The sequence below is a fragment of the Tamandua tetradactyla genome, chromosome 13 (assembly GCF_023851605.1).
Source record: "Tamandua tetradactyla isolate mTamTet1 chromosome 13, mTamTet1.pri, whole genome shotgun sequence".
Taxonomy (NCBI): Eukaryota; Metazoa; Chordata; class Mammalia; order Pilosa; family Myrmecophagidae; genus Tamandua; species Tamandua tetradactyla.
Genome location: NC_135339.1, coordinates 43,327,071 through 43,348,680, shown reverse-complemented (window position 1 = coordinate 43,348,680; position 21,610 = coordinate 43,327,071). Strand labels below are relative to the sequence as shown.

General features: G+C 33.1%; 1 protein-coding gene across 1 annotated transcript in view; it reads right to left on the bottom strand.

Moving 5' to 3' along the window:
• The window catches only part of PCDH15 (protocadherin related 15), a 1,748,268-nt gene that overhangs the window by 240,758 nt on the left and 1,485,900 nt on the right, over positions 1–21,610 (bottom strand). Inside the window, exons 19-20 of the mRNA XM_077125289.1 lie at positions 20,953–21,046; positions 542–670 (exon numbers count right to left, since the gene is read on the bottom strand). Coding sequence (XP_076981404.1) covers positions 542–670; positions 20,953–21,046 — 223 coding nt within the window. The remainder of the gene's footprint in view (positions 1–541; positions 671–20,952; positions 21,047–21,610) is intronic.

The window sequence follows — 21,610 nt, the reverse complement described above, 5'->3', positions numbered from 1 at the left end:
CCTTATACAAAATATAAGGAACACAGTTGATTATAAAGATGTATTTTCACAATCACATGAATCACAAGTAAATATATTTATTATGAGCTAGGAATTTCCAAATCCATGCCAAATTGTGCAGTCATATATTTCTCTAAAATATTTTATTTTATTCCAGAAAATGAAAATACATTAAATAAGAATTAGCCCAAATTAATCATTTTTTAAATTATAAAAAGATCATACAATATAAATATATGATCTTTGTAAGTTAAATCCAAATATATGAGATATGTTTTATAGATTGATATCTGGAAGTATATCTAGCAAAGTGACCAAGAGTAAATGTAAATTACTACCATTTTGCCTGACACCTAAGTGACTTTACTGCTTCAAATAATTCTGATATTTCTCATTTATCAGATTTCGTTCATTTCATTATCTGAATCTCTTATCAAAATGAAAACGTAACAAATTTATGTAGATTTAAGAATACATATAAATAAAACAAAAAAATAAAAAAACAAAAATAAATGAAAATACATATAAATATTCCACTTACTTTTACTTGACCTACAAAGGCATTGACTTCTTCCTCCACAACTGACAGATTTCTAGGCAGATAGGGATCAAACACTGGAGCATTGTCATTGACATCTGTCACTACCACATTTACTGTAGCAGTTGAAGTCTACAAGAAAAAAGGACCAAATGTGAGAGGAGCTACCATTTTTGTTTTGAAGTCAGTTGCATAGTGATTTTGGCATCTGTCTATCTGAAAAGTGTCTCAATACGATTCCTAGTCCTTAGATTAACAAAAAAGAAGAAGAAGAAAAACAAGAACTAGAGACTTGCGATATTAAAACAACTCAAACACAGATGGAAGTCCCAAATGATGATATAAAAGGGCAAACATCTTTTTGAAAATGTCAAGTATATCCCTGGAGCTTAATTTCAGAAAGTGTTCACCTTCATCTTGTTCAGTTTATGGGTGGCAAGCATTTATTTATACACACATATACCTCTTTTTCTAGAAATATTCTGGGTTTTTTTTTTTTTGGTAGTATTTACAAGTTATATTTTTCACCATTTAAAAATAAAACTAGCACCTTTTAAAGTAATATGGCACATCAAATGGTCATTTTCAGATAAACTAATGCTACCATGAAATACTCTGTCAGTAATTAAATTTCCTAAGTTCACATCTAAATGAAGAGTTGGAAGGACTACACACCAGTCTTTAAATGTTCACCTTAAAGACAAGCAACCTAGGAAATGGTAATCAGATAAGCCTATGAGTAACATGTGATTCTTGGTTAAAAGGTAAATCCTTGGCCTGCCGCAACCAGAGAATATTATGTAGGTCAATGAATTTTGCACAATCCAGGACATCTTCATACGTGACTCAGTCTGGAAATTGCTCTCTCTAATCAAACTCTGAGTAGAGTACCTGACCTCCATCTGGCATATTAATAGTGTGAGGCAGATCACAGAAGGCTGAAAGCAAAGTCAGAGAAAGAAAGAACCATACTCAGGAAAATAAAAATCCAGTATGATTCTGTAAAATATTTAATAACATCTATTAGAGATTGAATCATGTCCCCACAGAAGGCATGCTTAGGTCTCAACCCCTTGTCCTGTGGATTTGAGCCCATGTGTAAATAGGACCATCGAAGATTTTATTCATTAAATTGTGCTTAATCTGAAAGAGGGTAGGCCTTAATCTAATATGGCTGAGTCCTTATAAGCAAAGTAAATTGGACACAGCAGAAGCCATGGGAAGCAGCCAGAACCTGGAAGGCAATGGAATTCAGAAGAGAAAGGAGAAGATGCCATCACATGTGTTGCCATATAATGGAAAATCCAAGGAACCCCAAAGATTGCCAGCTGGCCAGAAGATACCAACATCAGGAGCAAGCAAGCATTCTAGCCTCTGAAACAGGAAGCAATAAATTCCTTCTGCTAAGCCAACTCATCATATAGTATTTGTTACAGCAAACAGAAACAAAAACATGTAATTTTTAAAAAAGGGAGGAAAGAACAAGATGAAAGCTGTTGAGAGAGAAATATCCAGCTGCTGTTTTAAAAGTATAAACACACCTTCTATTAATTTATAAGTGATGTAGGATGAGAAGCTGAAAAGCTGAACACAAAGAAGTGGTCAAGAGTGAGTAAATTTGAAAAGAGTTTACGTGGTCACCAACAATTGGATATCCTAGGTACTAGGGAGAAGAGGGAATATCAGGGTTTCAATTCGACCCACTGCATAGATGCAGACAAAAATCCAGCAATAAAACTGATTGCATTAAGATGATCTGTCCCTATTTTTTTTACAGAATCAAGAGTAAATCCTCTTTTGAGCAATATAACTTTATCCCACGCCTCTATAATTTTTCATACATAATGTCCAGCAGTCATTAAAAATAACCAGGCACAGCAGAGCCTTCTGGAGTATAGGTAATGGCTTGTTTTTTTTCATCTGGGTACTGATTACATCAGTTTATTTAGCCTATGAAAAGTCATACAGCTATCCGCATAACCTATATATAATAATTCAATACAATTTTATTTAAAGAAATGTGCAAAGATGGTCACAGCAAGGTTATATAGCCAAATCCTGGAGACAACCCAAATGTCCATCAATAGTAGAATGAATATATAGATTTTGATTTTTATTGTATACAATGGAATAAAACACATTAGTGAGGATAGACAGACTATTGCTGCAGGTAATGAGATGAATTTCATAAATATAAGATTGAATGAAGGAACTCAGACATAAAAGTGCATACCAAATGGTCCATTTATATAAAGTTCAAAAACAGACACAATTTTTTTCATGAGAAAAATGTCAGGACGGGGTCAACTCTGGGGGAAGAGGTAGAGTAGAGATGTAGGAGCTCATACAGCTGGGTTAATAGAGCATTGATTAGTTTCTGTTTCTTGCTGTAGGTAGTGGGTGCATAGGTATGTTCATTAAGTGAAAAACCATTGAACTGTATAATTATAGTTTTTTACACTCCTCTACGTGTATATTGAGTTTCCATGAAAACATTTCATTTAAAACATGCATACACACAAACATATGTACGCATAGGTATATGTAAATTTGTGTAACAAATTCAAATGTTATCAGGTTAGATGGGATAGAGATAATTTTATTTTCTACTTGTATGTTTTAAAAAATTTAGACTGCAGCTAAAAAGTCTACATTGCTTTTATTACTACATAGAAAGTTGGTAAATGTTATTTCTTCAGAAGTTGTATTAAAGTTGAAACCAGTAAAGATGTATTTTTATAGTTGCAGTACTTGCCAGTTCGCCTGAGGGTAAACAAGACATCAAAATTCACTGCCTGGAGCCCAAAATCCAAAAGTAGCCACATTTCAGTTTGTTGGCTTTTCTTTAAACTGCCTGAGCCCCTTTATATCAATATTGCTGGCAACCTACTATACTGTATTTCTCATCACAGCCTTTAAAATTTTCATTCTGGACACTGTGGAGTGGGATATGGTCAAACAATTCTGGATCCTCAGTCAAAGGCTATGCCTGTAACTTGGAAATCTGCAGCAGAATTGGATCACTAAGTAACCAAAGAAGATAGAAAGCAATTACACTATTTTTGTGTCAATAGTGGTTGACACTTATGGATCGTGTAGACGTGTTTCTCAATGTCTTAGTGAATTTTATCTGACACAAACAGTGTGCATGTCTCTGGTAGAAATGCAAAGTCATTAACATGCATAGATTAATTTCTGTTGTAATAGTTCAGAGCCATTTGCCAAATAATATGATCATATGCATTTTTTTACAGGTTGGTTCAGAGGGATGGCACCAATGTGCTGCAATACTGATCTTTGCTCTACAGAATGTTTGTGTTTCTTACCAAAGACATATTGTTTAAGTTTAAACACTATGAAATCAACAGATTATCAGGAATTACATTAAATTGGTCGTGAACAGGATATTTATGCCAACTGATGTATTTTCATACCAATTATTACATTTTGTTTTGTATGTTGTATGGCCAGGCCACTTTTCATTCTTTTTAGATGTGAGTATTCCATTATTGCAGCACAATTTGTTGAATTTTTTTGTCTCTTGTTTGTATGTTTTGGGGAAGTGCATAGACTGGGAAACGAACCTGGGTCTCCCACAAGGCAGGGGAGAGTTCTACCACTGAACCACCCTTGCATCCCCCACCCCCACAGCAATTTAAATATCTTTTTATTCCATAGAAATTCAAAAATATATAAGATATCAAGCCAATAAATCTAACAAAAGCTACCAATTCCTCTGCTAGCTTACACTGTTATTCTTGAATATATTTAAAAAGTTAACAAAATACATTATTTTATTAAAATATTAGTCAAAAGGAATTTCAAGAAATGATTTCACTACATATTTGGGAGATAGATGCAAAACTACACTAGTATCTTTCAAAATAGCCAACTATAAAGGCACAACTATAAAGATAAAAGACTGCCTGGTTTGCTTAAATTTTATGTTTGTTACAAATTTAATTCAACCAGTATTACCAGAGGTCCGTGAATCAAATTAAAAGTTTTTAAAACTTAATTCCTGTGTTGCTGTTTTAATTTCTGGTAACTATAAGCCACCTATCAGACTATATTAGATTAATACCTGAACAATTCAAATCCAGATATTCATAGTACTTGGAATATGGCAGACTGTCTAGAAGTTTAAGCTATTAGAATTGACTCAGCTCCACCTGAGGCAAAGCATACCCACTTATACCAAACTTGAAGGGTTTTTTCACTATATGGATTGACATGAGATTTTCCTTCATTTAACATATAGTCTGTGTGCATAACATATGAAAAAGAATGTAATTCAATCCTCTTAATGGAGGAAGTTAATCTATTAATTTTCAAAATGCTTCCTATGGTGGTTCTCAAATTTTAGTACTGATGAGAAACTCGCTTACAGCTTGTTAATGTTGATCATTGGGCTCCATTCTGAAACATGCTGATTCAATAGATCTAATCGGTAGCCCAGAAATCTTCATTTTAATTGATTACTAAATTGATTCTGATGTAAGTAGTTCACAGACCACTCTTTGAAGAATATATATGCTGGAAAGTTATGAGAACCATCTGTTAGAATAAGATTTGTGGGCAATTAAGAATCTAAAAAGTAGCAAATCTCGGTTCATTATATATTCAATATTAAAAACTGATATATTAGAAATAAATTTACTAAAATTATGCGACACTGAAAAAATTACCATTATCATTACCAAATTCTTCTTTTGTGAATTGGAATGAAAATAGAGTTAAGGTTATTTTCACTGTGGTTCCAGGCATGTAAGGTAAGGGTATATATTTTTACACCAAGGCTATATAATTCACTACATTGGCAAAAATACCCTCAGTGGGGAAGTGGGGATACAGTGGGTAGATTCAACCGGCTTTGATTTTCTTATACTCTACACATTAAGCAATTAATGCTTTATACTGAATACTTAGAAGTAATAATAATATTTCTATCTATCTATGAATCAAGTGATCAGTTTACCAATCCAATGATTTACTGATATATCCATCAATTAAGACTTTACTCTTTTGAGAGATTACATTGTACATTTCATTGTACATAGATGTATTTTTTAAGACACGATTCAAAAATCAATAGATCAATTTAAAGGAATATACTTTATTGGTTACATTCTCAAAAGTCATTTCAACTAAACTGAGAAGTTTTCACATTACTAGAGAAAATTATATCTATTCAGGAGGACGTTTCTGTATTGTGGAGATTTTTGAAGAAGAAAATTAGGATTATTACTTCTAATAAATTACTATACCAAAGTATTTTTCTGTTTTGAAAATTTATAGCTACCAACAGACATCCATCTAAAGGCAAATTTCTGTATTTTGTAATTTGGTAATTTCTTTCACGTTTCACACAATAAGGGAGAAAAAGATTTTAAATGAAAGATGAGTTAGGACCTTTCTGCCTTCTTACTAATGATTATGTTTTTAATAAACAGTTTGACTATGGGAATGATATTTTACAAAATTTCTATTTATAATAATAAAGTGGTGGTCTTTGTAGTTATGATATTCAATTTTATCAGCTATCTAAATAATTGTGTATTGTTTGCAAAGTTAATAAAGGTGAGGATTGGAAAAAAATCTCAATCTCAATGCCCAGAGAAAATTATTATTGATAGTGTGGTGTATAGTACAGAAGATTTTTCTGTATGGTAGCAGAAAAACTTCTCCACTAAAATAGCCAATAACTGTAATAGCTTAATAATAAAGTGACTAATTAAAGAAATATTTTTTGTCTCCTTGTCTTTCATAGGCTTTTTTAGATATTGTCTACATAGGTAAATAAATACATTTATTCAGCTATAGCAATACATTATTTCATAATAACCATTGCTCATTATGAAAAATTAACATTGATTATAATATTGTTGGTTTAACAGTAAACTTACTAGGATCTTGTTATAGGTGCATTATATTTTAAAGTCTATAAAGCTCAATATAATATAGGGGCATCACATTGTTTTCTTCTTGATAAAGCAGAATTTTTAAAATGAAATTATTCCTGACCTATTTCATACACAAACACAAAATTTAAAATTTATATTCTACTATTAATTGAATAAATGCATAATAAAATCAAATTACATACATAAAGTACTAATATATATATGATTAGTGTATATGATTAGTATATATATATATATATATATATATATATACACACACATACATATTATTTTTTTAGCATGGGCAGGCTCCGAGAATCGAACCTGGGTCTCCAGCATGGCAGGCAAGAATTCTGCCATTGCACCACCCAGACTATGTGCATTATATAAAGATTTAGTATAAACAAAGTAAATAGTAAAAATGCTTGTTGCATTTTTATTAAATGATGATCATGTATTATATTAATGAAATATTTTTGAAATCACATTTTAAATGTGGCTGCATAATATTCCATGAGTATATGTCACTTTATTTATATATTTCCCTGTTCTTTCCTAGTTAGCTATTTTGTGTTTCTTGATAATTTTAAACACCAGCTTCATATATATATATTTAAAGTTACTCATGATTAATTTCTTAGAACATGTTACAAAAAGAGAGTAGGTGAGTTTAAGGTAATTTGTCTTATTGATAATATTCTCAAAAATTGTATCAATTTTATATTCTACTAGCTGTAAATACTTATATTTTAGGACTAAATATCATAATTGATTACTTTTGTGGGCCTTAACTTATTTTAATCATAATATGCCCTAAATTTTACTTTAAGCAGGGATGAAACTTTAAAGCATATATTCCTCTCTCCACTATGCAAGTAGGCATTTCTGTTGTGTCAGGCAAATTTAATATATTTATTTTCATAAAGTGGTATGGGTCCTAAGTAAAGAAGTTAGTATACCATCTTTGATTTAGTGTGCTATAAAAAGGTGGGATGAAAAAGTGCAGTTGAATGAAAATGATACACATTCATCTATACAAAGTATTTTTTTTTTAATTCACAGAAACATACTGTGCCGGTTTGTATCTGTTGTGAACCCTAGAAAAGCCATATCCTTTAATCTTCATTCAATATTGTTGGCTGGGAGCTTTTTGATTGTTCCCATGGAGATGAGGCCCATCCAATTGTGGGTGGTAATTTTTAATTAGATGGTTTCCATGGAGATGCATCTTTACCCATTCCAAATGCGGCTGCTTGTTGGAGCCCTTCAAGAGGGAACAATTTTGAGAAAAATGAGACCCCACAAAGTCAGAGAACTTTGGAGATGAAGAAGGAAAACGCCTCCAGAGGAGCTTCATGAAACAAGAAGCTGGGCGAGAAAACTAGCAGACTTCACCAGGTAGGTGGTCTTTCAGCTGAGAAAAAAACCCTGAAATTGAGTGAAGGCATCTTCACTCATCTTGTTGATGCCTTAATTTGGACATTTTCATAGTCTTGCCTTAATTTGGACATTTTCACAGCCTTAGAACTGTACATTTGTAACTTACTAAATTTCCCTTTATAAAGGCCATTCCATTTCTGGTATATCGCATTCCAGCAGCTAGCAAATTAACATTTTCACTAAAAGTATTTTATAACCTTCCTTCCTTTTATATTATGAGCTTTGATGAGTCAAACTAGTAATTTGTTGAATTATTGGAACTAGAAAATAATTAGTTTGTTCAAATTTTATAAATTATCAAGTTGCTGATGATAATTATCATTTTATATTTGTATGGGGTAAATGAAAACATGTTTATAAACAAACAGAAAAATGTGTATTATATGCTATATAACTGAGAAATAGAATATAAAATGATGTACCTGCTCTTTTTTGTCAATGTGGAAATGTGTCCAGAGACATATGTACACAAACTATTTTAAAAATATGCATAAACAGGTAATGAACAAACTTCAAAAAGTCACTCTAACTGGGGCATAAATCATTTATAATATTAATTGAGGGGTGGAAACTTTAGATTTCACAATTCATGACCATTATTAATATGGATGAATATTTGAACCTTCCTTCTTTTGGGAAACAGCTTATACAGAAGAGCTCAATACAGTATAATTAACTGTATTTACATATATACACATGCACAAACATATATGTATATGTGTATATCTGAATATCAAAGCATGTAGAGAGACAAAATTTAAACAGAATTAGGATGCCAATTCACAGTTCCTAACATAAAATCATTTTTGCTTAATTTAGTCAATTTTACCAGTTTGCTTTACCAAATGTGTATAATATAAATATATTTTAAATAATGCGTGATTTAGAAAATATTTCCAACCTGGAAGAAGCAATTATAGTGACATGAATTTGCATCAATTCATTTTATCTTATGGGCCAAATAATTGTTTTCATCCTGATCTATTTATTTAGAATTCTGAATGTTCAGCGTTTCACCCTGGTCAAAGAAGCAACAGAAAAGCTATGACAAAAGATCAGTGGATATATTGGTAAGACTGATGGTCCATTGTAGAGATACTGAGCTCTGAGGACTCATGAGTGCTCTGGAGTTAACTTTCCTGTAGCACCTCCACCTTTCTGAATCTCTACAAATTCACCTGTAAAATTACCAGTGAACTTTGAACTCTAATATTTACCTAATCTTAGATATTTAGGTTTTGAACATTATCTAGTATTTATCTAATAGTTTAAGATATAAAATATAATTAAATAACTAAAAATAAAAATAACATATGAAGAACTCCTCATTCAGAATCTATACACACACATACATGCACACACCACAAACATGCCATCCAAGCAAATGAGAACCCATGAGGTGATAGACATTAAAAAATTGCTGCACATACAGATAATGCCATCTTCACTAATATTATACCTCAGACAATTTTCCTGGATATGTAAGTAAATATTAAACAAAAAAACAGGTTCAATAAGTGTACCATCATAAGTGAACGCATACCTACGATTTTATTTATATCTCTGATTTATTCTTTTATCTATAATGTATCTTTTAAGAAATGTTCATTTACAATAGTTTCTTTTACCTATTAATCAAAAACTTTAAACAATAAAAAAAATTAGGCAATAGGTACATTTGTATAGTCAGAAGCTATATACTTTTTAACAAATGATAAGTGAGTTTTAAATTTTTACACACCATATATATTTAAGAAATGGTATGTATTGCTTTATTTATTTTGTTTAAATTCTGTTTGAATGCCCAATGCCAATTTATTTAATACTAGACAAAACACAATAGGAATAGTAGTATATTATAGATTACATTGTAATTTAAAAGTAAAAAATCAAAATTTTGGAAGACTTGTGTTAGAAAACAGTGATATTCATTATTTTGTCCCTAACAACCATGAAAAGTAAATTTATGTTTTGCAAGCAGAATGAACATGTGGCATGTCCTTTTAAAATTACATGGTACGGGCGGGCCACAGTGGTTCAGCAGGCAGAGTTCTCGCCTGCCATGCTGGAGACCCGGGTTTGATTCCCAGTGCCTGCCCATGCAAAAAAAAAAACTTACGTGGTCATTTTGAATCTAAACAGTTGCTAAAATTCATAGACCTGTATGGAAAAAGTCAATATTATATATATTAATTTAAAACATATAATTTAAAAATAAAAAATATATAGCCAAATAAATCTATCATGGATTAATAAAATATTGTCAGGAAGTATTATCACATATATATATATTTCTTAGTATCTAAATCTATAGTTTTGCTACTCTATAACCATCTGTATTTTATTCTAAAATTTTATTAAAACATTATATTGAAATTCAGAATTATGTGAATTTCATACATTTCTTTCTGCATAGATATGTTTCCTAAGTTTTGATCAAAAAGGCAAATGCTCAACTTCTAGATTCTAATTGTTTATTTATATTTGCAATATTGCAAATAAAACTATGTTGTAGAATATTATTAGTTCAAGGCCACATCAAAGATACAGAACTTTCTGGTCATCTGAAATTTGAAAACATTACAAAGTGTTCACTCTGAAAGCCATAATTAAGTAGTTCTAATCAGTAAATCAAGTACATTTTGCAGAAAGAGAAAAACCTTTATAAAAATCAAGTTACCTATTATATCTATCAATGAAGATAATATTGCTAAATACATGGAATCTGGTCATAATATTTAAGATGCAGAACATTACATTTAGAATAGGAGTGACTGGGAGATGACAACTGGCAAATTCGGTTGTTTTTCTTTTTGGTGATTATCTTTTTTTAAAAAAACTTTTTTTATTGTACAGTATAACATATATACAAAGCAAAGAAATAAAAAAGCAATAGCTTTCAAAGTACTCTTCAAAAGTGGTTACAGGATAGGTCCCAGAGTTTGTTACCATACTATCCTCTCATATTTTTGCTTCTAACTGCTCCAGAACACAGGAGGCTAGTGGGCTTAAATATTTTTTATCATCACAATCAACATTTTTCCCTTCTTCTATTGTGAACAATAACATATATACAAAAAAGCTATAAATTTCCAAGCACAGAACCACAATTAGTTGTAGAACATATTTCAGACTTTGACATGGATTACAATTTCACAACTTTAGTTTTCACTCTAGCTGCTCTAAAATATTGGAGATGAAACAAGATATCAATTCAATGATTCGGCATTCATATTCATTTGTTAAATCCTATCTTCTATGTATAATTCCATGATCTTTCCATACCTCTCATTAGGGTCGTCTGGGCTATGGCAATTCTAAATTTTTTATACTGGAAGTGTCTGTCACTAATATGGGGTAGAGAGATGGAACTATCTGATGATCTGAAGAGGCTGGGTTAGATTTCAGGACTTATCTAGACCAGGAACCCATCTGGAGGTTGTAGGTTTCTGTCAAGTTACTCTAGAGCCTGGAACCCTTGTGTAATCTTATATATTGCCCTAGGTGTTCTTTAGGATTGGCTGGAATGGTCCCGGTTGGGGTTGGCAGGTTATGAGAGGGAACAAGGTCTACCTGAAGCTTGCATAAGAGCAACCTCGAGTGTAGCCTCTCGACTCTATTTGAAATCTCTCTGCCACTGGTACTTTATTAATTATACTTCTTTCCCCCATTTGGTGAGGATGGTATTGCTGATCCCATGGTGCCAGTTCCGGATTCATCCCTGGGAGTTCTCTCTCACGTCGCCAGGGAGACTGTCACCCCTGGATGTCATGTCTTACGTTGGGGGGAGGGCAATAATTTCACTTGCAGAGTTGGGCTTAGAGAGACTGAGGCCACATCTGAGCAACAGCAGAGGTCCTCCAGAAGTAACTCTTAGGCATGCCTATAGGTAGTCTAAGCTTCTGTGCTACCTACATAAGCTTCACAAGAGTAAGCCTCATGATCGAGGGCATGGCCTATTGATTTGGGGTCCCTAAAGTCTGACACAGTATCAGGCGATTTCCTGATGGTAAGGTTTAATAGTTTCATAGTCTTTCTCCCTCCCCTCAGGGGACTTTGCCTATACTTATTTCTTATCTGGTTGAAATACTCTAGGATGCTTCCAGGCATTACAATAATCTATACAGGATTAAAGGATCTCTTTTCTCATTCTGTGCTCTCTGTGTTTCAGTTGTTCAAATGAGCTATACAGATTAGGTTGAATTAGATTATGCTTTACAGAAAATTTCAGTTCCAGATCAAATAAACCTTTCTTCCATTGGTCTCAAAGAGTATGTGTGGTTCTAAAATATGGACACTGTCTTCCTTACTCCTATGTTCTGAATTACTTTAACTCCAATCTGTTCGACTTCATCCTTATCTCCAAATATCAGGTTATATATATACGAAACAGACTCTCAAAATCCAAAAATAATAATCACCACTCTGGACTTAATGTGTCTGCCCCAAAACTTACAATCTAGGCCCCTGTTTTCTTATAAGCATTTTCTAAAGGTGACCATACCATTATCGTTCTTTTTTTTCTGGCTTATTTTGTCTCACCAAATATCCCACATGTTCATTCACATCGTTGCATGCCTCAGGACAATTTTCCTTTTTGTAGCAGCATAGCCTTCATTCATAAGTATACACCATTGTTCACCAATCTACTTCTCTGTCAGAGCATACTTCAGCCATGTGCATTCATTGGGCATCATGTAGATGGCCCAAAGACTACGTTCATCAACATTCTCAATTTTAGTTAATTTCATTGTTCCCAAGAGATAGAAACCAATAAATGAGCCCTCACCAAATAGGAGATCTAAACCTCCTCTTAACTCTTGTCCCTCACCCCATTATTTACCTCTGCTGTTGCTGTGGTAGTGCTGAGGGTTTCCTTTTGAATATAGCTCATAGCATGCAACAGCAGTTTTACCCCTGTGCCCTGGACTTAAACACTCTTTATACAAGAATCACATCTTTGAAGTAATTCTTACAAGAACTCATTCATATTTCTAGTGTGAGTCATTGGGACATGTAGGTCTATACAACCTCTTTTATTCTTGTTCATCTTCAATATGGTAATATTACTTCTAGACCCACTAGAGGACCTTTACTCCTATCTATTCCCTTACATTGGAGTTCAACTTCATTAGCTAATGGTTTGCCCATCTCTAGCTTCTATGTACCTCTAAGTCTTCTGTATTCTTTATTATAAGTCTCTGATTATACCTTTATGCTAGTCATAAAAGTGGAATCATACAATACCTGTCCTTTTGGATCTCGCTAATTTCCCTCAGCATTAAGTCCTCAAAGCTTGTCCATCTTGTCATGTGCTTCAGGACACCATTTTGTCTTACTGCTGCATAATATTCCATTGTATGTATATACAACATTTTGTTGACCCACTCCTCTGTTGATGGGCATTTGATTTGTTCCATTTTTTGGCAATTGTGAATAATGCTGCTATGAACATCGGTGTGCAAATGTCTGATTGTGTCATTGTTTTCAGCTCTTCTCGGTATATACCAAATAGTGCTATTGCTGGGTCATAGGGCAGCTTGATATTTAGTTTCCTAAGGAACCACCAAACAGTCTTCTATAGTGGCTGCAACATTTTACATTCCCATCAGCAATGCATAAGTGCCCCAGTTTCTCTACATCCTCTCCAACATTTATAGTTTCCTGATTGTTTAATAGCAGTCAGTCTTATAGGTGTGAGATGGTATCTCATTGTAGTCTTGATCTGCATTTCCATTATAGCCAGTGAAAATGAACATCTCTTCATGTGCTTTTGAGTCATCTGTATTTGCTCTTCAGAAAGATGCCTATTCATATCTTTAGCCCATTTTATAATCAGATTGTTTATTCTTTTGTTGTTGAGTTGCATGAGTTCTTTGTAAATACAGGAAATCAAACCTTTGTCTGATATGTGATTTCCAAATATTTTCTCCCACTGAGTTGGGTGCCTCTTAACCTTTTTGACAAAGTCTTTTGAGGTACAGAAGCATTTGATTTTGAGGAGTTCCCATTCATAAATTTTGTCTTTTGTTGCTTGTGCTTTGGGTGTAAAGTTTAGGAAGCTTCCTCCTATTACTGTCTTGAAGATGTTTCCCTATATTTTCTTCTAGAAGCCTTATCATGCTAGTTCTTATACTGAGGTGTTTAATCCATTTTGAGTTAATTTTTGTGTAGGATGTAAGATGGGGTCCTCTTTCAATCTCCTGGCTATTGATGTCCAGTTCTTCCATGCCCAATTATTTAAAAGACAATTTTGTCCCAGTTTAGAGGATTTAGGGGACTTGTCAAAGATCAGTTGACCATAGATTTGGTAGTCTATTTCTGCACTCTCAATTCGATTCCATTGGTCAGTGCTTCTGTCTTTGTGTCAGTACCATGCTGGTTTGACCACTGTGGCTTTAGAATATGTTTTAAAGTCAGGGAGTGTTAATCCTCCCACTTTGTTCTTCTTTTTTAGGGTGCTTTTAGCTATTCGGACTATCTTTCCCTTTCAGATGAATTTGATAGTTAGCTTTTCCAAATCTTCAAAGTAAGTTGTTGGAATTTTGATTGGTACTGTGTTGAATCTGTAGATCAATTTGGGGAGAACTGACATCTTAACTATATTTAGCCTTCCTATCCATGAGCAGGAAATGTCTTTCCACCTATTTAGATATCATTTGATGATTTCTTTTAGCAATGTTATATAGTTTTCTGTTTACAAATCCTTTACATCCCTAGTTAAGTTCATTTCTAGGTATTTGATTCTTTTAGTTCCTATTTTTGAATGGAATTTTTTTACTTAACTGACTCTTCAGCTAGGTCATTGCTTGTGTATCGAAATGTTACTGATTTTTGCACGTTAATTTTATATCCCACCACATTGCTGAATTTGTTTATTAGCTCAAGTGACTTTGCTATATATTTCTCAGAATCTTCTAAGTATAGTATCATATCATCTGCAAATAATGAGAGTTTTACTTCTTCCTTTCCAATTTGGATGCCTTTTATTTCTTTGTCTTGCATGATTGTTCTAGCTAGAACTTCTAGCACAATGTTGAAATAATAGTGGGCATCCTTGTCTCGTACCTGATCTTAGGGGGAAGGCTTTCAATCTCTCTCCATTGAGTATGATGCTGGCTATCATTTTTTCATATATTCTCTTTATCAAATTGAGGTAGTTACCTTTGATTCCTATCTTTTGGAGTGTTTTTATCAGAAAAGGCTGCTGAATTTTTGTCAAATGCTTTTTCATCATCAATTGAGATGATCATGTGATTTTCCTTTTTGATTTGTTAATGTAATGCTATATTACATTACTTGATTTTCTTGTATTGAACCATCCTTGCATTCCTGTTATAAACCCCACTTGGTCATGGTGTATAATTATTTTAATGTGTTGTTGGATTTGATTTGCTAATATTTTATTGAGAATTTTTACATCTATGTTCATTAGGGAGATTGGCCTGTAGTTTTCTTTTCTTATAACACCTTTACCAGTTTTGGTATTAAAATGATATTAGCTTCATAAAAAGAGTTAGGTAGAGTTCCTTTTTCCTCAGTTTTTTGGAAAAGTTTGGAGGATTGGTGTTAGTTCTTTCTGGAATATTTGATGAAATTCCCTTGTGAAGCCATCTGGCCTTGGTCTTTTCTTTGTAGGAATATTTCTGATGACTGATTGAATCTCTTTACTTGTGACTGGTTTGTTGAGATCTTCTATTTCTTCCTGATTCAATGTAGCATGTTTGTGTGTCTCCAGGAATTTGTCCATTTCATCTAAGTCATCTAGTTTGCTGGCATATAGTTGTTCATAGTATTCTCTTATGATTTCTTTTATTTCTTCAAGGTCTGTGGTACTGCACCCCTTCTAATTTCTGATTTTGTTTATTTGCATCCTCTCTTTTTTCTTTATCAGTCTTGCTAGTGGCCCTTCAATTTTATTGCTTTTCTCAAAGAACCAACTTTTCAAATTTGTTTTTAAGAAACAAAATTAAAAAAAAAAATCTACTCAATATCACATATTTATATCTTTCAATGTCCTATTGGTTGATTGGCACAACCACAATCTAAAAGCCTGATTTACTAGCTAACTTTCCTTTGGATATGACTAGTTATGTACAATAAGATGTAGGATGGGTGGAGTTTCTGAAGATGCTTTTGTTTTCCTGTTAGAAAAAATGGGGGATGGGGGTTGGGCAAAGACTCTCTTTGGCATACCGTACTCTTTGCTCACACTCTTCTTTACAGAATGGAGAACTGATGTATGGAGTTGCAGACGTCATCTTGCGATCATGACATAACAAGGATGAGGATGAAAGTAAATACACTTAGAATAGCAGAGAAAAACATAGAGGGAGGGTATCTCTAGTGGCATTGAGCCAGTCCACCACTCCTTTGTAGGCCACCTCTAGATTTCTTTTTATTTGATAATAAAATCTGACTTGGTTAGCTACTGTCAGTTGCACTTCCTATGACTTATAAACACATGCCAGCTTATGCTGCCATCTATTGTTAATCAAATTATATACATAAAGCATGTAATAATATTTGTCCAGCTTTTCAACAAAATGCCTTTTTAGCTCAGATTGGTGGGGCTGACGTAGAGAACATTATATGGTAGTTTTTAAAAAGACATGGTGGATAGAAAATTCCTCCAAAATAAATAAATAAATAAATAAATAAATAAATAAATAAATAAATATGTAAGCTTTCCTAAATGCTGTTACTGCATAGTAAATTAGATAAAACGTAACTGTGTCGTGTAATATAAAAACTTGGCTCGTCTTTGTCCTCAGTTAGGGAAGTAAACCACAATTTCTTTGATTTCTTATGATAAGAATGTCTGTTATTCATGGTAGAACCAAGTGATAGTTCATATGCTAACAAGAGTATGGGGAGAGGTGGAGAATAGATGGGGGTCTAGCAACACTGGTAGCATTAGGGTGGGGACTTTCCACGCCAGAAAGATTCATCCCGTGATTGGGGGGTGGGGCTTTGAACCCCAACCTCTGGGAGGGGAGGGTGACTGAGGACACTGGAAATCCCATCGGCTTCCATGACTGATATGGCATGGCTCTGCTGGGGGGCGGGGGTGATGAGTGCTGACTCCATATGGAGAGGACAGGACAGCCTGCATGTGACATCTCCCAGACCCTGCCCTAGAGGCCTGTTCCTTTGCTTCTCCTTATCTGTGTCTTTTTTTTTTTTTATGATAATCAAACTATAATCTTATATATAGCATTTTCGGTGAGTTCTTTGAGTCATTCTAGCAAATTTTGAAACCTGAGGTGGGAACCCCTGCATTTATAGTCGGTTGGTCAGAAATACAGGGTTGTCCAGGCCGCCTGAGCTCACACTCGATGTCTGAAGTCTTTAGAGGACTGCACTTCAGTTTCGACTCTGGCCTTAACTACTGGAAGAGTCAAAAATGAATTGGATTGTTACTACAGTATTTGCAATGGGTGTCTGAAGCCATTGTAGAAGTGATCTAGGCTTTTTTGTAAACTTTTTATTTTGAAATACTTTCAAGAAGTTCTTAATAATGCTTATAAACTGATTTATAAAATAGCTAAATGTAAACAGTTCAAAGCATATTTCAGTTAAAGGTGAAAAAAGGTTATCCTACTGAAATAAAAAATGGGGGAAGCTTTCTAAAACATTTCACCATCTCAAAAATTTCCAAGTGATTTCAAACTACAGAAATGGAAACAATTATTAAACTCTATAAAATATACTGTTATCTGTACTAGTGATGGCTGAATAAATTTAAATACTTATAACAAGAAATTACATAAAATGTTTAACTTATATAGATAGTTTAACTACTACTGACAAAGTGAATTTAGAAGGATGGAAACATAAAAATGGAAATAAAATCAAATTTCTTCAATATTCCCTACAAATAAATTACTGATGACAAACAAAACATGAGCTCTCCTCACTACCACCATTTTAGGGGTGGACAGAGAAGTGGTTTCTCATGATGAAAGCTTCAAATCACATCTTAGCAATTTGTTCATATATGCTTGAAACAATTTGTTTCAATCATTTTGATTAAAAATCCATCTACCTGGGGTCAATGTTCATTTAAATATGTTTCTTGAAAGCAATAATTATTAAGGTTAAAAAGATTAATTTTACTGAAATTCTATATGGAACAGTTTTAATATTTGGATAAGAAAATAGCTATCAAAATATGAGGATATTATTTTTATGCAATCCATTTCTTTTACAGGAATCCACTATACGTGTCTATACATAAGACTATCCCTAAAAGTATATAAATGATGAAATCTAAATGTTTCTTTCTCTACAGATATTCTCAATACTAACTTTTTTTTTTCACTATTTTCTGCAATTTATTTCAAATTCACGTCCTGATGTATTTTTATTTTTATTTTTTATTTTTTTAAATGGCAAAACCCATATTTATTATTATTATTATTTTTTTTTATTTTTATTTTTGCATGGGCAGGCACCGGGAATCAAACCGAGGTCTCTGGCTTGGCAGGTGAGAACTCTGCCATTGAGCCACCATGGCGCGCCTCGTATTATTTATTTATTTATTTATTTTTATTAATTAACGGAAAAAAAGAAATTAACCCAACATTTAGAAATCATACCATTCTACATATGCAATCAGTAATTCTTAACATCATCACATAGATGCATGATCATTGTTTCTTAGTACATTTGCATCGGTTTAGAAGAACTAGCAACACAACAGAAAAAGATATAGAATGTTAATATAGAGAAAAGAAATAAATTAATAATAATAGTAAAAAAAACCCAAAAAACAAACAAAAAAAACCCTATAGCTCAGATGCAGCTTCATACAGTGTTTTAACATGATTACTTTACAATTAGATATTATTGTGTTGTCCATTTTTGAGTTTTTGTATCTAGTCCTGTTGCACAGTCTGTATCCCTTCAGCTCCAATTACCCATTATCTTGCCCTGTTTCTAACTCCTGCTGGACTCTGTTACCAATGACATATTCCAAGTTTATTCTCGAATGTCCGTTCACATCAGTGGGACCATACAGTATTTGCCCTTTAGTTTTTGGCTAGACTCACCCAGCATAATGTTCTCTAGGTCCATCCATGTTATTACTCAATACTAACTTTTGAAAATAAAGCAAAATTTGCTTAAAAGGATAAGAATTTTAAAGCTAAACGAGACCTTTTCAAACATAAGAAATAAGGGACTTGGCTGAGGGGAACTGAAATGCACACAGGAATCCCTGAAAAACACTCTAGGAAGAACTAAACTACTAATTTTGTTCTATAATTTATTTTCAGTTTTTAATGTGGGTAAAAATCACAATTAGTAGATGTGGATTATGCAGACATGTAAATATACTATTTCTTTTCATCTGTTCCCTTCTGTAAAGAATTTTATTTTTAAGGCTAGATTTAAAATGCCATAGCTAATGTTGCTGCCATTATTTTTCTATTTTATAAGTGATACATCTTAAAGCTCTCTACTACGCTTTCCCCTTCACCCTTCTTAATGGTTGACCTGAATGTTCCTTATTTCCACTTTCACTTCCCTGTAAGTATACCCCTTATTTTATGCTAAGTAATTTCTCCTTCTCCTTGGAATTTTTCCCTTCAGTTATGGTCTAGCTAAGTTGAACCATTATATCTTCATCACAAGTCAATTTCTTCAATTATTTCCTTCTTGAGACTCCCAGTGACATCTCTGCATATATCTAACACAGTAACACTGTATTAAGCAAGGGTATTACATATATAAAAAAGAATCTTAAGGTGGTGTGACAGTGGCTCAGGGGCAGAATTTTTACCTGCCATGCCTGAGAACTGGGCTCGATTCCTGGTGCCTGACCATGAAAATAAAAAAATAAATAAATAATCTTAGGTTTTATTTTTCTTCACTCTTTTATTATCTAAATGCCTTCTACTGGCACCACTGCTTCTGCATTAAAAAAAAAAAAAAAGCATTCTGTATTAAAAAAAATTCTACAGGTAGCTATTTAATGTCTGAAATTATTGTCAAATAGCTTATTATGGGCAGGTGGTTATTACAAAATTTAAGTAATTATCCCTAACTATTTTTCACATTTTGAATTAAGATGGTAAAACTGTCGAGGTATCAATTTCATATATCTTTATCAGGGTGAAATTAAGTGTGAGGAGAGTTATCATTTGGCTTCCAGCCAATGTTCCATTTAGATCAAATAAGTCATTTAAAGTAAACGGGAGATACGTTGCTATTTGAACTGGATGAACTTTAGGTATTCACCTATTGAAACTGAATATTACTAAGTTGGCCCATAAGTACATGATCAAAGAATAAAACTGACTTGTTGCAGAGAAATGGTGAAAATGTGGTGGAGTGAAATTCCTAATAATTGAAAAGCTACATTGCTTAAATATCAGAGTGGAGGTGGTTGTAGGCAGTTTGAGGAACATGAACAAATGATTTTAAAATACATTGCAATGACAAAATAATTGACTTATCTTTAAAACTGAATTTTTTTTACCTTTAAATTCTCAGGCGGAAAGACAATTTATCTTCTTTAGAATTATGAGCCTATTTAAGCCACTTAGATCATCAAGGATTAATCAGGATTCTCAATGCTGTGTACACATATCTACTAAATCAATCAAATAGATATCCTAAGTGCTTCAATACATATATCCACACACACACACACACACACACACACCAAAAAGTGACAGGTTAAAGGAAACAGATTCCAACAGAGTAAAACTACCAAAACACATTTCAGAGTGATGTGCTAATGATAGACACAGTGGAACACTTGTTTCAATAAGACAAAATTCATTTTCTCCATAAATTGTGTAAAAATGAGAAACATAAGTACCTATTCTGCCAGGTCAAAAGTTGCAGCACCATAACAGATTGGAAGTAAAAGTCCATTTATTAAATGAACCAAGTGGAGAAAAAATAGCTGTTCTTCAAGTAAATATAAGAAGTTGCTCCAGGTGAAAAGAGATTAATTTATCAGTTCATGACTATAATAAATTATTTTAGAGTGCAAGACTACAAGACTCTCAAGTTTCCTTAACACTATTTTTAAAACCCTTATGCAGGGAGCATACTCACCCCATCTGGCCTGCCATCTGAAGCCGTGACAATCAAAATGTAGCGATCTGTGCTCTCCCTGTCCAGTGCTTTTCCTAAGGTTAGAATTCCAGTACTAGTGACAGAGAAAACAAACAAGTAGATAAGATACAAAAAGATATTATGTCACCAGGAGAGTCATCCTACTCTAAAAGACTACTTTGGATAGGTTTTTCTCCCCCAGCAAATACAGTTTGAGTATTTAAAATTTATGATTTCAGGATTCATGTTGAAAATTCACAAAGACTTTGAAGGCTCTTGAATTCTTAATAAAAATGAAAACTTAAAAACAGAATGAATAAGGTAGATTTTCTACCTGGGGTGGGGGTGGAGGGGAGGATGGAGGAGCTATGCTTAATTCAAGCAAGAAAGATACCCTGCTTGTGATTATTTTAAAGATAAAAGACCTGTTACTCTTTAGAAGTCTAACAAGTCTTTAAGTCCAGGAATGATTTCTTATAACTTAAAACACTGTTCCCATCCATTTTCACTTATATGTCCATTGTGGAAGTGCAAACATCTGAAATTCATCTTTGAAAAACCATCAATTAAATATTGTTTTTATTTTCTTTTTAAATTTCAAAATATAAGGCCCATTATAGAGAGTTAGAAAATATAAAGTGGAATCTTTTTAAAATTT